Source organism: Bombus pyrosoma, linkage group LG7 (assembly GCF_014825855.1).
Source record: "Bombus pyrosoma isolate SC7728 linkage group LG7, ASM1482585v1, whole genome shotgun sequence".
In the NCBI taxonomy this organism is placed as follows: Eukaryota; Metazoa; Arthropoda; class Insecta; order Hymenoptera; family Apidae; genus Bombus; species Bombus pyrosoma.
In genome coordinates, this window is record NC_057776.1 from 8,172,175 (window position 1) to 8,190,376 (window position 18,202).

General features: G+C 45.9%; 1 protein-coding gene and 1 long non-coding RNA gene across 3 annotated transcripts in view; one reads left to right on the top strand and one right to left on the bottom strand.

The window, feature by feature from the left end:
- The window catches only part of LOC122568978 (E3 SUMO-protein ligase EGR2), a 234,639-nt gene extending 216,849 nt beyond the window's left edge, over positions 1-17,790 (bottom strand). The window contains exon 1 of one of the 2 annotated variants that reach the window (XM_043729389.1): positions 15,379-17,790. In XM_043729389.1, coding sequence (XP_043585324.1) covers positions 15,379-15,429 — 51 coding nt within the window. In that variant the 5' untranslated portion in view covers positions 15,430-17,790. Of the gene's footprint in view, positions 1-13,452; positions 13,579-15,378 lie in introns of those variants that run through there. The other variant, XM_043729391.1, reaches the window with a different exon arrangement.
- LOC122568981 overlaps positions 78-18,202 on the top strand; it is a 140,679-nt gene continuing 122,554 nt past the window's right edge. The window contains exon 1 of the long non-coding RNA XR_006317285.1: positions 78-438. This is a non-coding gene — a long non-coding RNA (uncharacterized LOC122568981). The remainder of the gene's footprint in view (positions 439-18,202) is intronic.

Consider the following 18,202-nt stretch of genomic DNA (forward strand, 5'->3'; position numbering starts at 1 on the left):
TTTGTTGTTCGGCCAGACTCGCCCCCCTTCGTGTTCAAGTCGGCCTAACCGAGCTCAGTAGGCGCGAGATGGGCACACGAACACTATCGTTTCCGAGTGCACCTACGAGAATTGAACCACGCCTATCCCCCTACTCTCGTTCGCGCGACCGGCCACCTCGTGCTGTTTTTACCGGCAAGGTAACCGATGACGAGACAGAGAAAGAGAATCGTGGTGGATTCGCTCGGCGGAAGAGAAGAACGAGACAGAGAGGGAAGTCTCTTTTACTGGTTTCTCTACTCGGGCCTGCCCACGCGCCGAGGATGCGTGCTTGCGCGCGCAAAAGCTCGTTGATAAGGAACACGTTGCGTTGGATGCTGAGAATCCTAAGACTCGACGGGGATCGATGCCTTCCAGACGATTTGCTCCTTCTTCTTTCCTTCTTCTTGCTGCGACGACGTGAGTAAAACAAGTAGCGTCTATTATTTATTGGCGCGTTCTTTACACGATGCGCAACAAGTGTGCGCGCGCCGATCGGGTCACGTGACTGCTTTTTCCCCGATGACCGTTCGTAAACGTAAACTACGACGATACTGGAAAACAATTTCTCGCGGAACTGATACCGTGAAACGACTTGGAAAAAGCGGGCAAAAATTGAGCAAGCAAGCTAGAGTTCCGGTTTTTGCGAGTCCCTAGTGTTATTCATCTCGTGAAACGGGTACGGTATGTCGTTCGGTGGAACGAACCATGAAACGTAGCTCGTGCATGGTAGGCATAGCAAAGTGTTCGGCAATTTCTTTTTCTTTATTTTTCCACGTCTTGGATAAAAATGTTTAACGTGTCTCGCCTCGTCTATGACTTTCGTAAACAAAACGTCCCTTGAGATATTGACACGTGGTTAAGGTTCTAGCCACGCTTTAGACACGTGTCCACTACGTCGAGAGTACTCGCTAAGTGGTCGCTCCGACCATTTGAATTTTTTCTAGACGCTCGTGTTTACCATCTTTTTCCTTTTCTTTTCTTTTCTTTTCTTTTTTTTTTCTTTTTCTTTAACGGAAGAACCGAACGACGCGACGACGACAGTCCGATACCACACGGAGAACCGTAAAGTGCAGAATACTCAAGTCGATTTATTTTAGGAACTCGTGTGCCATGAATATATTCAAGGCTCGTCTACTTCCTTTTAAGCGTTACACGCAGACACCATTTGCGACGTATTAACTACGCGTTTCTATATTAATGGACGCGCGACGCGACGGTCCTTTTTACCGGATAGTAGGATCCCGTTTTATTAATTCAATAAGAAGAAGAAGGAGTAATATCGGTTAGATTAATAAAATTTCCGGTGACCCGAGTCTCGTTCGATAAATCATGATCTCCTTGTTGCACGCCCGACTGCCATGAGACGTGTAATTTGGTAAAAAAAGTCCACAGAAAGTGGAACGTATGCTTCGTATAATTACAATGAATTGATAGGTTCGGGATGGATGAATTACCTCTCTCGTATTAGAATAATTATGCCATCTACGTCATTAGCCTTAATGAGACGCGATCGAACCGATGCCTTCTAGGAAACTCGCACTTTCCAACCTATCTCTGCTATATTTCGCTTCCAAGCTACCCACGCTTCTTCGGCGACTGATCCGTAAAATTTAAACATACGATAATTACAGGCTCGATGCTTGGCGCGTGCATAGCTATTCATATAGCTATTCATATAGGCGCGTCATTCGCTTCGTTGTTTCCTGATTTCTTTGCCAACATCGACGTCGCGTTGACGTAACTCCTCTGTGACGTAGCTGCCTCATTCTCTACCTATACGTTTATATTTTATATATCCATTGTAACTTCCTCGCCACGCATCTGTCTCCTCGTGGGAAAATTGCATAGTTACGTCTCTTCTCATTGAAACGTTATTGATAAGTAGATATTAATGAAATTACACGAGAAGCTATCGTATTTCATACGCGGTAGATAGATTATTTCTGTTTTTCGTGTTATACTGGTCGAAGGGAAGCCGTGCCTTCTTTTTCTTTTTTCTCTCTCTTTTCTTGTTTCGAACGACTTTCACGTCACGACGAATCCCACACGCGCATACGAGCATTGTCACGCACGCCTTCCAAGGTTTCCGAGGTTGCACCTGGGTCGAACGTGTACCCACCTTTTCCGCAAGAAAAAGATCCTTACCTAAAGGCACGCACGCACGAGATGATCCAGCTGTTTGATCTTTGCCACGTGCTCCCTTTTTATCCCGTATCTCGTCGATAGGGTGATGGCTCCTTAACGGCATCTGCGTTTACACAATTTTCACACGATTATTCAATTTCGAATCGCAAGAATCGATCGATCTTCCATCGTGTTCTGTTTACATACGTTACTTCACGAGGAATCATAGATTTTGAGCTTCAAAGGCAGAGATTGCAGGACTGACACGATATGAAATCGAACCTTTTGAAGCTTCCAGCTTAATTTCTCGAAGCTCTTCAACTTTGATTAATTAACAATTCAGTGATATATTTTGTCTATTCTTTTTTTAACGAAAAGCAACTACGGGAACCTGAATCGTTGTTTGGTTTACTCAGTTTCTGCTTTTCGCACACAAGACTTTCAAACATATTTATTTACGACATTTTTCAGCAATGCGTTCACTTGCCTTTTCCATTCGTGCGCGATTTTCCGCGTATATTTCTAATGAATAATATTTGACATTAGGATGATACTCTAACTTCCTCGTCATGCTCATTTTTCGAATCCTATATGCGTATATAGATCTAGAAGTTGAAAACCTTAAAGATCAGAGTCCGTACACCTCAAAATTCGCGTTTAGGAGATTCTAACATTTACCGCTTCGGCCATGATCTCAAGCTTGAGATTCCAAGCTTATTCTATCGATAAGAAAGTAATATCTGAAGAACGAAGAGGTACGAAGACTCGCGGAAATACAACGGTAACCTAATTATCTCCAGAGTCACCGGTTCTCCTCCCTCTGACCACGCAATCTCCTAATTATTTCTGGATGTCCACTTTACAGTGACGGCGAAATTCGAGTTTTGAGAGCATTTCGTGATCATTATAGGAACTGACGCGCAAGCAGTCCGACGAAAGATGCGTTCACGTAGAATCCACACCGTAGAGGGAAGGGCCACGGAGACCCGTACAAATCCCAAAATAAATGTCATCGTGTATCATCGTGGTAACGTAATCCCGGATCGCGAAGACAAATGGCGGCAGAATACGATACGATGCACCGCGGTCGGTCGTTCGAGATGAGGAGTCTTCTCGTTCCACGTATTTACATACCGCGACGAACGAAGGTCCCTAGGACGGGGCTCTGTCCTCCTCCGAAGCCGGGGAGTCAACGCACAAAGAGGATCGAGAAGAAGGAAACGAGACGCGTGTGTCACCAATAGCGTAACGTCCATGAAGGACGGACGATGACTCGTCTCCTGGAAAACTAACAGGATCGGATTTTGAATTCATCGATAACTTCGATATTTGCATATCTAAAACAGTCAGAGAATCTAGAATAAAGAATTCTTCGTTATAATTTATTATCATAGAGAAACACTCCGAGAAGGTTAAAACATTATATCTTCTCGTCTGTTATTTCCCAAACAATCGGACAATCTAGAATAGAAAATTCTTCGTTATAATTTATAATCGTAGAGAAATAGCCGAAGAAGGTTAAAATGTTATACTTTTCCCTCTTAAGAATTTTGTAATTTATTCTCTCGTTGCTAACAGTATTTGACAGATGATTCAAATTTTCGCAGGACGAAGTAACAATAACGTATAAATAATGAATGGAAACTGAAGGTACATATTAGATTCTATAATAGAACGTGTTCGATTAACACCGTGAGTAGCCGCGGCCCTGCGAATGGAAAAACAAATCGGCCGGTCATGCGTCAAGATTTTAAGCAAACACGTGGTGCGTCCGCACGTTCGTGCGTGTCCACGCAGCCGAGGTACCGGCCAGTGTATTAAAAAGCGCGCGCGTTTGCTCTGTCTCGAAGACCACTTCACGGCCACGTATATACCCTAGAAGAGGAGTCTAGCTCCGAGAACTCTCCTCCCGATATAGCCGAACATGTCACCGCGTCTCCTCACCTTGAGAAGGTCTTTCAAGGTTGAAAAGTCTAACGACCGACGATGGTCGAACGTGCAAATCACCCTGAACAGATCGGTCCTTCAAATATCCTACCATCACATTGTCGCTACCGAAATCGCTGTATTATGTTAATTACCGAGATACACAGGATTCATTGGCAACATCGAAAAACCAGTCGCAGATTAACCGACACTGTAACAAGTTCTCAACGTAAAAATCCTGCTAGTACGACGTTGCAACTCGCTAACGAAGACACGGTGTCCCGACCCTTTGAAAAATTAATCCTGAATTATGATACCGGCCCGACCTAATGCGCCCTAATGCAATCGGTTCGATCGATCGAGGGACACGATAAAAATAAAAAGGGGAGAAAGGAAGAGAGAAAAAAAGAAAGACATATACGAACATAATCTGTCCACGGGTTTGTAGACTTCGGTAGTATATCAAGAACCACTTTTCCGCGACACGCTCGGTCTGGCTGCGTGGCATGGAGAGAAAAAAGGAGAGGAAAAGAAAAAGACAGCCGAGAAACTCGTGGTGGAGGACAAGAGCAAGTGGAAAGCGTAGGCGGGGCGCATACCAGAGGCACCTGCTCATTTACTTTGCGGCGGCCGGTCGGCAGTCTATGGTAGGGGATCCTCATTAGGGTTTGCCCCTACCAACCTATCGCCACAACCACTACCAGATCCTGTTTGTACACGCGACGACTATAACGAGAGGGACGCGGCCGTGCCCGGCTGCCACCACTAGAACGTTTTCCTCGGTTTCTCGAGGAACGGGGCCAATTAATGGCTATCCACGGCTGGCCGCGGGGATGAATACCTTCACGAGGAGAACAAGCTTGGTGGGAGTTGACGCTGTCGGAATCGCTTGAAAAAAGACACGAGTTTTCTGAGCGAGAGCTCTTGTAGCTACAAGATCCTTAATGACCGACGATCGTGTCAATAATTGTCAACCGTGAAGATTGGGAACGAGAGCCAACGATCGTACGTGTATGTCGGGATCGTGGGGAGAAATATGTGGCATGATTGATCTCGTTTTCACGACATCAACAAGAACCAAAGTGGGTCTGTTTTTTCAGATTTCTGGCTGATAGTATTACATATATGATACTTTCCTCGTATCCTCGTTTTCAGAGATTTCTCTTGGTTAATGTTTCTTTTTGATACCAGCGAAAATTGAACGGAGACCAGGTTGTGTAAATTGGAATAATGTCGGTCGTAACAGTGCGACAGGAGATGAATGGAGATCAAATAAAGGAGATTTGTTTCCGTGATTGATTCTCACGCGGCGGCAGATCGCGTCTGCTTTTCCTTGCCACCTGTTGCTGCTTTCGCTTACGGGACCCTCTCGCCACGATTTCCCTGTACATCCAATGAGTCATCCGTTTCATCGAGATACCACGACGTATGCAAAAACTGTTCAGAATTTTATGTCAGGGATAACCGATTGGAAGAAATCGGTTACGAGGTACACATAGCCTTCGATAAATTGACGTTAAGTCGGTGTACGTTAAATATTAATTTACGAATACGTTCTTGACAATATCGTAATTTTAAATCTGTAACACACTTTCAAAAATATACAGAAGCGAACGTGGATGTATCGATTAAATAAAAGTTTATCGAGCCAAAGAAGCCGAACGTTTCTTTTTCGACGTGTTCTCCACCCCGTGGCATAAAACCCGTTCTACGTCGAATGTTTCAACACCTAAAGAGATTTACGAGGCGGCAAAAGGGAGGGAGAGGAAAGGACGAGAAGAAAGATTACGGTGCTCCCGAAGGAGGAAGCAAGAAGGGAAGAAAAATAGTGAAACCACAGCCACCCTCGACGGTATGGGCGTGCGCCGCAGGACCCCATGGGTCTCTCCCGTGTAAGATCTTACATAAAGATCGTCGTCCGTACACAATAATGGCCCTGGCTGCTGGCTGTCCTGTCGCCCGTATTCCCCATAACCTCTTGGACGACCGTTATGACGAGGTTCCCTGTTGCAGCTTGCCTTGTACGTTTGCTTCTCGTGTAAACCGAGCGTGTGTGTTACGTGCCTATACGTGCCTTTTAGACCCACGTCCACGTTGCACGTTACCGCGAAACAATGGCGCAGGAATAACGAAACCCGTAGGGGTGCGATGTAACCCTCCGCTGTCACTATTTGTTCTCTTTCGCCCCCGGAAGAATAATGGCACCCGGAGTTATATTAAGTTACCCACTGGTCGAGGGTGTCTTTCTGCGATCACAGGTCCTTAAACGAAACCGCACTGAATCGCAGAAGTCACCTTTAAACATATACTTTAATTATGTATGGAGGAAATTCATACAGCGGTGTAATATTACCGTGAAATCCGTCAAGAATCGATCGATAACTTTTGATGGAAATTTGACGGAAAGGAACGTACAGTTGAAGTTCAAGTCTTCAACTTGTGCAATTAAATCGGTCCCGACGCCAATGGCAGCGACTAGGAAAGTACAGAGAGGAGAGGTGAAGTTGAAAAAGAAAGCAACAAACACGCGACGCCTCTCCAGCTATACGTACACACAGAGAAGGAACGGGCGTTCCTTTTTGGTCACCGAAGGCATCCTGCAGCGTGACGAAATACGTTGACGGAATTGACACGTAATTGCACGCTACACTTTGATTCCGCGGCTCATAATACACTCTTATTATTAACGATTGCCCGCGGCATCGTTCCGATGGTTTCGCAACCGGAGAGCCTCCCTTTCAGCGCAACAGCAGCACAAAACGCTTCCTCGCCCCTTCCCTTCCTGCCGAACAGTTTCGCGATCCTTTCGAGACGGCATTGAAAGGAAGCCTCGAACCATCAAAGGGAACGTAAATTGTTCTGCCGTTGCGTTACGCGCCCGGTAACATCCAATAAATATTATTATCGGTGGCTTACAGAGGCGGCGCGACGATAATATAACGCTCCGCTTTATGTCAAGAGCTGACACGGGAATTTTACGCAAATACCATACGGTAATTTAGAATAAAATTCATCTCCAACAGGTTGTAATTAATACGTTCGCTGCGAGCCACGTGAATCTGACTGTCGCTATGCATATGGTAAAAAACAAGAAATTGTGAAAAAATATATAATAATTCACATGAAATGTAGATCATAGCGAAAACACGCGACGAGTCACATTTTCTCTCTCTTCGTTAAATCTGCCATGGGGCTCCTTTGAAAAATATTTTTAATCACCAAATAATCAAAATCAAAAGAGCATTCATATAACCATATCTTTCCCCTATAATCTTTGTACAAAAATTGTACAATATAAAGCAGGTATCGGTCATCAGACTCGCAGCAAACTGGTTAGCCGAAAAAAATGAGCAAATTTAATAGTTCAAAAAGTAATGGCAAACTGCTATCGTTCGAAAGAATGTGGTTTTTTGGGAGCAATTACTGGCGAGGAATGTATCTTTAATATATGCACGAGTAATTGAATAATTAGACTCGATCGATTTTCATAGAATATCGTACATGATTATTTATTCACAGAGAATTGCATGAAATACGTTTCTTTGTGGATCTAGCTATAGCCGAAAACAGAGGATAAACGTGATGAAAGAAGCTCGTAACAGATTAGATGGTCATTCTTGGTACACGTCTTTAAACGGTCGCCAAAGTGAGCCTAACCTGGTTGGAAAAAGGTCATAAAATTCTTTATTCTCTTGGAAAAGCGTTCGATCCGCTTCTTCTTTCTGTTGACGGCGATGAGATACGAGCTCGTATATACCATTTTCGACTGGTCAGTGGTCAGTGGCATTGGTGTTCGTTACAAGCTGAAGGCGTGTTGGCATTGTTGTCGTTCTTAAATGGGGCAAACAGCAGCGGCGGGTGGCCGATTCTTACAAAGCCTCTCGCCACTTTTCGCTTCCCTCTGAAGAAAACTCGAAGGAACTGCGAGTCGCAAAAGCGGTACTCGCTTCACAAGACGCTCGTAAATGGAGTCCCGTGGACTCTGAAGGGCGTGTAAACGGCCTAACTATCCGAAACTTCCTGTGATTTATGTACACGAAGGAGCGTGAAACCGTTTGCCACTGACAAATTGCCCGCTTAGTGCGTGGCTCCCGATACGTAAGCAGAGTTTTGAAGAAGCGCCCGCACGACAGACAAAGAGACGAAAGTGTAGTCGATTCTCCTTGACGTTTATTAAAGATCGTTGCCCTTTGAAACATTGAAAACAATTATGGGCGATGAACGACGAGATTGAAACATCGATATGTCTAATACGATATCTGGAAACTTGTTGATTTAGCAATTTTTGAACTTTCGTCACCGTTGTTTAATGTTCAATTATATAGCTTGTGTCAAAGAAATAAAAATGAAAGCTACTTCTAGAAAAAGATACATAATCCAAAGGAAGAAATAAAGCTTTATCAAGATCGTTCGTAAGAAAACTTGCAAAATATACCCTAGTACATTTATAACATTTCTATGAAACGTTACAAATTACTCATTCTCAGAGCTCTGATTATTCTAGTATTAAATCATCGACTGCGAAAGTGAATTATCTGCGCTGGAAAACACGAACAGCCAGTGTCGCGTCGTCTCCTTTTCTCTTCTTTATTTCTTCGTCGTTTCATCCTAATTGGCTGTCTGAATTCGAGAATCAAAAGCCAGAGGTTCGAAGGGCAGACGTTATAACTTCCTGATGCGTGGCGCGATAAAAAAGTGAGAAAGCCGAGGTCCGGGAAGGAAAAAGGAGAAAAAGGAACGGAGATGGAGAGACGTTTGAATCGCTGGCTCTTGGATCGAACCTGGGTCACAAAGAAGCCTGCCTCGTCACGGTCTGAATAACCGCGGCAAGGAGGTTGGATTAGGTTAGGTTAAGTTACGAGGGTGGTTCCCCTTCAACTTGTCTTGAATGGGGCACGTGCTACCGGCGCGGCGTCGTAATCTTTTGGACAACCAGGACCTTCCGCCTGTCAATCTTTCTCTTTCTGTTTGTCTGTCTGCTTGGCCATCTTCCGTCTCCCCCATACGATCTAGAATTTAACGTCTAGGATGGTTGTTTCTTTGGAGTCGATAGCAGCTGCCCTTAGGATGATCGAATTTGCAAGTCTGCTTACGTAACATATGCTTCGAACGCATCCTTTCTGATCACCATCATATTGTCCTTCACGTAGATATTAGACGCCTAATCGGGAAATTAGAATATCAGAATCTTGAATCGAAAAGAGTTTGCCAGTTCAGTTTTTCTAGCTTCAGTTTACCAGTGCTATCAACGGAAATGTTACAACTATCCGACAATGTACCTATAAATATAATGGAGCTTCGTTTATACAAGGTTCACCTAGTTGAAAATTAAATCTTGATTAGTGGCTGATTAAATAAAATCATACCGATTGAATCCACTTATCTGAACGCGAACTTCTATTACATGAAATCCGATTATACGTAAACCACTTGCTTCCAAACAAGTTTATATAAACAAAGTCCTAAGTAAGTTTGGAACTTTAATGTTTGAAACTTTTCTACGAATTTCGATATAGAAGAAACCTAGCGTTCCGTAACAACTAGTTTCTCTGAGACGTATTCCTCTTGACTTTACATCCCATAGTCGAATCAAATTCATCGATCTCTGTGTACTCGCCTGCACTTATACGCGTTTATCCTGAATTTCGTAAATGAATCCGTTCTAAGCGACAAGATTCTTCTGAGGTCCGTTAACTCAAGCCAAGAAGCTCGATATCCCGCGCAAACTGATTTTCCAATGCGACACAATAGGTCAAGGAGGTTGATCGTAGAATAGAGCCAAACGAGTACTTACTTGCGAAGAGAGTACAAGAGAGCACGTCAATTAGAAAGAGAAAGAGAGAGAGAGAGAAGGAGAAAAGAATCGAAGGGGTCTCGCGTGTCGAGATGTAAATGCGTGCGCGCTATGCATCTGTCTCCTCTAGGGGTACGCGTGTACACGCACACGCGTTCTTTGCACGTAGCACGCGTGTACGTAACTCGGTACGCGCGAGCCGGTGTGAGCGTTCATGTCGGTGCAGCTCGCACACGCGTGTCACCGCGACGACGAACGAGTTCGTGCACGCAACAGAGCTGCATAGTGATATACGACGGATATATGTATAAGGTCGGCTACATACAACCACTAGTCGCAGCGCTACCGGTGCAGGAAGAAACCGGGGTTACGGCGGCGTTGGAATTTCTTTATGACGCGTTGCCAGTGAAATTCTGACCGCCTCTGTATATACCTATACGTCGATAATTCAGGAATGTTTAATGATTGGTGGCAAAAACCGAAACCCGTTCGACGCCTAATCGCGCACCAGCGTGCATTGTGTATGCGCGTGTTTGCGCGCTGACGCGGCGCACGCGAGTCCGCAGATCCACCAGCGAGCTAAGTCTATCGTTGCGGCGAATGCGCGAAGAACTCGCCGTTCTGATAAATATGACAGAACAATCTAATATGGGTCTCTCGGAAGACAAATTGGTCGACTCCAGTTTCTCTTAATTCTTTAACTTGACTACATAAACGCGCGATTAATATTCAATGTCCAACGAAGGGAATGATAAATTCTGGGGTACATTAGAAAACAGCGTAACATCGCTTTTCTGTACTTCTCAATTTACCATGTTGATCAATGGTGGCTTCTGTACGGTTCGTGTAACACGTGTAGATATATAAATAACGTAATCGTGGGTTTGTATCAATTTTTATTCGAGCACAACCGTTCGTGTGTATCTCCTCGTATAATCCGATAGACTGCGGGAACGCGCGTGGAACTGTCGCGCGACGAAGTTCACTCATTTGCATCAGACCCAAAGAACGAACCAAGAAACAAGCCGGCGAGTGAGCATCGTGTAATTATCGCGCGATTCAGTCGCGATCGAGAGCGGCCGAGATTTTCAGGAAGTGTACGATACGCATCTATGTACCTAAAGTAGCTAGGGCTGTTTGCGCCTGCATGCGCGAAGAAATTTTCCAAGCTTGCTTCCTCCGGCTGACGACGCACGGACTCGTCTCATCGCAACACAGGAAACAGGCTCGATGAGTATCTCTAGCCGAGCGTTCCGCAGGAACAGTTGTTATTAACCAATTTTTTAAAGCGGTAATTTCCGAAGTAATTATTACTCGCTTAGAGAGAGGCCGGGCGCCGTGGCATAATTCAACCACATTGCATGTAAAATCAAAGACGCGGACCCTCGCTGTACTTGTACGCGCGGGTCGAAGCGAACGACTTCGGGCACGCGAGACGATTCCTCGCGCGGCGCAGCGCGCGTTACGTAGCGCGCGTAATAAATGCCGCTGTCTGTACGCTGCCGGTCACTAGTTGCTATGCTACTGGAATACCAACCGGGGTTACAATGTTACCGTAGCGATGTCAGACCGTGGAATTTCTTTTGCAACGACTAACATGCTGACCGCTCCTCCATGTATTTTAATGCCCGGTTTTCTAACTGTCCTGTCGCGTCGGGATATCCTGCCGCGTACCAAGGATCAAACTGATTACGTGCTCGTATTCCGATCAGGTGCTTGCCTCTGTTAACGCTACGTACATTGACAACCCGCTGCCTCGAAAATAAGTTAATTAACGATATTAAGGTATGGGTACAACTTCCTACGCGGGTGATTACGAGACGTCTTACCGCATCGTGTACCTGGCCAACCCACTTGCCAATTAATCAAATTCATTAATAGCTGGCTAACGTTACGGGCTTCGGCTCGTTAATCGACAGTAACAATTACGTTGCTCCAAATGAAATAGGAACAGAGGAATATGAACATACAGCCGGGTGAAAAACTCGATTCATTTGGATGGAAAGAGATTCATTTCTTTGGTCTGTTTGGTCGGAATGAGATATAGATATAGACGTACTTGGATTGACGTATTGTGAAGCGGCACACAGTAGAATAGCGGTAGTCAGTGGATCATAAGCGTGTGAAAGAAAATCGTAGAATCGTGCGACAACTGGTTTCAATTCTGAGACGTTCCACGGATATTTGCCGTATTTGCCAGTTACGTAACGTCTGAATCGCGCGCGCACGAGAATTATGAAAGTATCGTTATTATGCGTTACCCGTGGCACGCATATCTGCATTGTACCGCCACTATCTCGCCTTTTACCTTTTTTTCTACTCCACATACCCGGCATGTGATTTACACAGTAGTCGGTCTGCGTACTGGCTTCGGGAACTTATCGGTTTGGAACTTAATAAAGCACCTTGAGATTTTTCTAAACTAGCCATTTTTCCAAACGTTTCGTGCCCCTCGTACCTTTCGGTATTACACGTATCTCTTCCATTCTTTTCTCTTTGAGAACTTTTACTTGCTGATAATTATAGCTGTGCGATAACTAGACCGCGAATGCTTATGTATTTTTGCGATATTTAAACACACGAAAATGTACAACGCGCGCATAATATATACGCAAGAATATTGCGTATAAAATATGCAAAATGAAATAATGCTCAAAGGCAGATATTTCTATGTGGGTTTTATTTCTTTGACTCGTGTTCCATAAAAATATGAATTTCCATAAAGATGCGCAGTCTAGTAATAACGAATGAGTAGGAAACAAACGTTTGCTATATAATTTTACGAGGAGCGTAACGGTCGGTGCCTTAAATATAATTCCTGGCCCGATGACCGCGATTAACGCCATCGTTGGAATTAATTATTTCGCCGGTTGCTTATTAAATACTTTTATTACCGCTCGTTAAACGCGCTGCCCTCGATAGAACGCTCCACGGTAAATGATATCACTCTGAAGGTATTTTCTCTCCGCCGAATAGCGTTTTGTGGAAAGGTGTCGTAAAGTTATCGCTCTTATCTCGTTGACAGTTTTACGCCGCTCTTTCTCCCCGTTGTTGTAACGGGGGTTTGCGCGGAGGCAAACGTTGCGGAGAACAAAAGAGTGATTTAATTACCGACACGGGAAGGAGCACGTGGTATCGGTGATCGAAAGCGAGATACCGCGATGACCGTGGCGGTAATTAGCGATTCTCGATAAGTGAAACAACCGTTCGTCTTAATGACGACTTTACTCGTTAAGCCAGACATTCCACCCCCGTCTCGGAGCAATTAGTACGCCATGTCTCTCGATAGTTGGCTCTGATAAGACTACTGACGTATTCAACAGCATTTACACGTCAACGAAGACGATCGCGTGGATCTAGCCTGCGGATTTCTATGCGATCGCGAAACGACTTTCTAAAGGGGCAGAACGTTTTACGACGGTTTCTTTCTAACGGATCAATTAGAAGATGGTGGTATTCCGTGGGTTATAATGGAACAACGAGATAGTAGTCGAGGCGGCTTAAATTTGAAAATCTGCGAGAAAATGGAGGGAAGTTTATGCCATATAGATTAAGGGATTCGAATGCAAATGGTGGAATTGTCTCACCTCTTGTGCAGACGGCAGCGTGGATCTGTTAGTCGACGGTCGTTGAATCGTGGCGACGAGAGACGCGCTCGACCAGGCACACGTCACTTCTATCACTCCACTTCACTCGTTTCATCAAACTCGTTTATGTCCCTTGTTCTCCCAAACACCATTTAAATAATTTTATGTCGGCGATCGTGGTTATGTAAAAATGTACGCGCGCGGACGCATGAATTCGCGGAATTCTTCGATCTAAGTTATTTTAATTCTTGATTTCCTGAATCGATAAATGACTAAACGCAAAGCAGGTTGAATGTCATGACGGTGTTTTTGTCTTTTACGCACAGACGATCCTCCTCGATCGAGCACCACCTTCCTAACTAACTGCCTATTCGTAATTCCAAGTATCCACACTTTTCTTCATTACCTTCGTTAATGTCCTCATAATATTGTCGGTCACCGTGTCACGAGTTATATGAGCTAACGAGTAGACAAGTTCCCGGAATTCGATTGATTACAATACGCTACGTAACACCGACGCTTTCGAGCAACGATTCGAACTTGTGTCGTTACTGTTGTCAATACACCACGACCTTCCGATCCCTCTACGTTAATCTACATCGTTCCTTTCAATTAGTCTCTTACTCGAGCACCTATCTTTCCGATACAGTCTCACGATATAAATATTCCATCACTTTATCACCCTTCTCGCGGATTCGGTCCTCCGTACAAGAAGATTCTTCTTCTCGATCCACCGTCTCCCGTATTACTCACCGGGTGTAGCTTGTACGAGGCGACCTGGTGTTCGAGAGAAAGTCAACCCCCGATATCCTGCCGATGAAAAGAACATCGGAGAGTAGCGAGATGATCGACGAGATTTCTTGGTTCGGCGCGGGGCGGCGAAAATCACGGATTAAAAGAAACGCGCGGCAACAGGTGAGAGAGACACGCGGAGAGAGAACGGAAAAGGACGACAGGAGGAGGCAGCGAGGATAGACAGAGAAGGACAACGATGAGGATGGCGTAACACCGCGCGTAGTAGCGGACAGTCGGCAACTAAAGGCCCCGAGGAGAGTCACCTCTCTCTCCTTCGTCTCTTCTTCTCGTCCTCTCTTCTGCCGCGTGTGTGTCTCTCTCTGTGCGCCACACGTGTGTGGCCGCCAACACACGAGTGCGTGCATGCACCTCGGAACACGTACGATGTTCCTTCTTCTCCCCCTCCCCTTTGCCACCGGTGTGTACCCTCTGCCGCTGTGCTCTCACTCTCCTCTCCACACCACCTTCTCCTCCTTCACCCCTCCACCCTTAACCCACCTACAGTACCCTCCCCCTTTTTTTTTCTCCTTCTCTCTTACCCCGGCCACACGTCCTTGTCCCTCTCCAAGCACGCCAACACCACGCACCAACTGCAACCGCTGCTCTCGCAGATGCACACCGACTCTCTCCGTTCCTTTGCACGCGCGCCTGTGTGTGTTTCGCTGATTCGCGTCGGTGTACGGTACGTGTGGTAGGAGGAGTGGGAGGTAGGACACGCGACACGAGCCGGTGGTGGGGGAGAGAGAGGGTCATCGGAAGAGGGGATCACCTCCCCTCGTTCCTCTTTCCCCTACTCCGAATGGTTCACGCGGGGTACCGTCTTCCCCGCGCGCGCTTTTCTGCCCCGGCCACTGGAACGACCGTGTCGCCGTTCTCGTTTTTCTTCAGGCGCTCGCTCGGTTTTTCGTCCCGTTTCCAGTCTTGTGACTAGAACGGTCACTTCCAATGACGAATCGATGAGACGCGAGTATAGGCGGACTATTTGGCAGACTGATTTGAGATGTTTAAGTTTAAGGGTTTAAGAGGGTACGTTTAGGTTACGTAGTTAGGTTAAGGTCTCGCGATAGAAGGGAGCGAATTTCATGCTGAGGCTACGATTCGATAGTAAATAGGGCGAAGATGTTTACTCACCACTTTGAGCCTTTTTTCTTGACTCGCCGCGAAGTACGTCAACTCCACCATTCTAACACCATTGCTAAAATTCACAAAATCACTGATCGTTCACTAATATCCGTTGTAAATTCAACAAACTTTCAAACCTTACGAACGATCACACCGACGTGTCATATGAGAAACAGCCCGAGTTGAAACATCCCCTATTCACCGTTTCCTTCACAAAATCTCAGATCACCGGAAGATCGTCCGAAAGGATAATCCCGTACTTTCGAACCAAAGAAATCACGTTTCGCGAATCGTGAAAGTTACAGTCTCCGATCGTAGATGGCATCTACGAATTCGCGAGCATCATAAAGCCAAGCACATCACTGGTAGCCCACGCAGCGAACGACTACGCAGTAGCAACGGCGATTACCACGGTAAGCAACTGCGTCTCGAAGGTTGCAAAACTCGCCCCCTGAAGGGATCCAAAAAGAGGGGTGGCGAGGCGGTCTCTCCCTTCTGATTCCCACGCCACGACGTGATTCCTCTCCTCCCCTTTTCTTCTTCTCCTCCTCCTCCGCTTCCTCATCGACGTCACCGACGAGGACTCCTCCCTTGAAAGAGGTATTCGAACAGAGGAGACCAAAGACGAGCCCCTGTTTTCGTTCTCTCGCCCTCTCTCTCCACTGCTACACCTTTTTCTCCCCCTTTCGCGTGTCTCGCCAGCAGTTCCGCCACCCCTATTCGAAAACGCGAGGGACGCATCGCGCCACGTTGCACGAAGAAGCGTCGCGCGGCTCGTACGATTGACTCGCTACTCCAACTGGATGCAACTGGTTGCATCGCCGAGCCGGGACTACGTACGCGCACGGTTGTTGCATCGTGGCGGCACAGGCTCGCGGCTAGGAATCTCTAGTCACTTTTGATCACGTACTCGAGCCTCGGAGGATGTGGAAGACCGTTCCGTCCGTATCGAAGAATTTATGACACGGTGCAGCGGTACGTGTCCCGACACGTACACCGGATATCTTAATTAGTTCTGCGTTAGCGTTCCTTTGCTTTTGGTTCGACTGCCAGCTCTTGGGTTTATCTGCGTACACACGTCGAACAGACTTGGTGCAACCCTTGTAACAGAATTTCTTCGATTAAACGATCGTCGGTTCAGCAGCTTTTAATCCGAACTTAACGACGTAATTCAGAGTTTGCAGGTTTTGAGACGTATCTCCGAGTAAAGACAGAGATGGACAGTGCAGAGTCACGGCGAAGAAGCGACAGAGTTGCGTGATTAATTCACGCGGAAGACGCGCGTGATCATCGTACACGAGGCCGGGTAGAAAGCGAGAAGTCGTGGTGGAATGCGAGCGAACGGTGGAAGGAAGAATTCGTTCGGGGGGAAAACAAAAATTGGTTGCGACGAGAAAAAATAAGATCGGTGGAGCACGAGGGATGAAAATAAGAACTCTTATGTTCGGGTGATCGAGGCTGGGCGTGAGCGCGCTGTCAGCCGCACCCGTGCACCGATGTTTTAATTAATGTATTGATAGCAGCCGAGCACGGATTTATCGAGCTTCACCGAAGACGATACATCGTCTGCAAGTGAAACCCACGCAACGGTCCTTCGATAATAATTAGGATCTTCGTAGCCTTCGTAGCGGGCCGATTTCCTTGAACGAATCCAGCTTACGTCTCGTGCGAATGTTTCATTCTTGTTCGCTTGTCCCTCTCTTGCCTTCGTTCTGACGTGAAATCGCCGCCATCGTCGGACCCGATCCGATTAATTATACCACAGTAAATATAATATGTTAATCAAACGTATATTGCAGGTGGTAATTGAGTGGTCGGATCGAGTAGCCGTTTCACGAAACACAGCACGCGATCGGCACGCGATGATCGCTTGACGAGTTGTCGAATTCCGTGTAAGGGCTCTTCCAGGTCCGGTTGTTCGTGAGAGAATTCGCGATATCGATTCGATCCGTGCGCTTTGCTTATTTTAGAAACGTGTTAGCGAATGAAACTCACGCTTCGAAGCGGGATAAACGATCGACGAGTTTCGTAAGAGGAAAGAGGTTAACGCGTCGAACACGGAGATTCCGTTTCCACGTGAACTCGAACGCGTTTCTTTGTTCGGCGTGAAAAACCCGGTGCAAGCCGATCAAAGGAATTGTTTAACCCAGCCAGCCGACCGATCTATAAATAAATACCGATATGGAGGGATTATCGTTGTTTGCGTAACTTTCGGTGTGGGCGTCTCAGACGTTGTTCATTGATCGCGCCATTCCCTCGTCGGTAGTAGCACACGTCGATATCGGAACAGAAGAAACGATTTTTTCGTCGTTTCTCTCGAAACTCGTATCGCTTTTGTATTCGAAAAATATACGTGTATTCTCATTTCGATCGTATCACTTCTTGTTCGTTCTTAAAACGATGCAACGTGTCATGCATTAGAATCACTGTTAGACTCGATGAATCTGTTGCAGTTAAATGAATTTCCTTCTGGAAAGTCACATTATGAAACGCTGCTCTAAACGTAACTGAAATACATCATAAACAACTCGTAACCCAAGCATTCTGTTATTTCTCCGATAATAATTCATCGAATCAGCACGGTGCATCGCTTTCGTCACGATGCTTGTTTGTCTCTGTCAGCCACCCACTGCGAAAACATTTCTCCCGACAGAAACAGCGGTAATTGGCTGAAATCTAATCAATCCTCCTTACATCGACCGTGGAAAGTTTCGCTAAAATGTCTGGAAAGATCAAGATCGCCGATCTTCCTTACGATACATCGTTTTCTTGCGAATTGTTATTATCATCGTAGTTCTATTTCCATCGATGTGACATCGTCACGGACATCAAT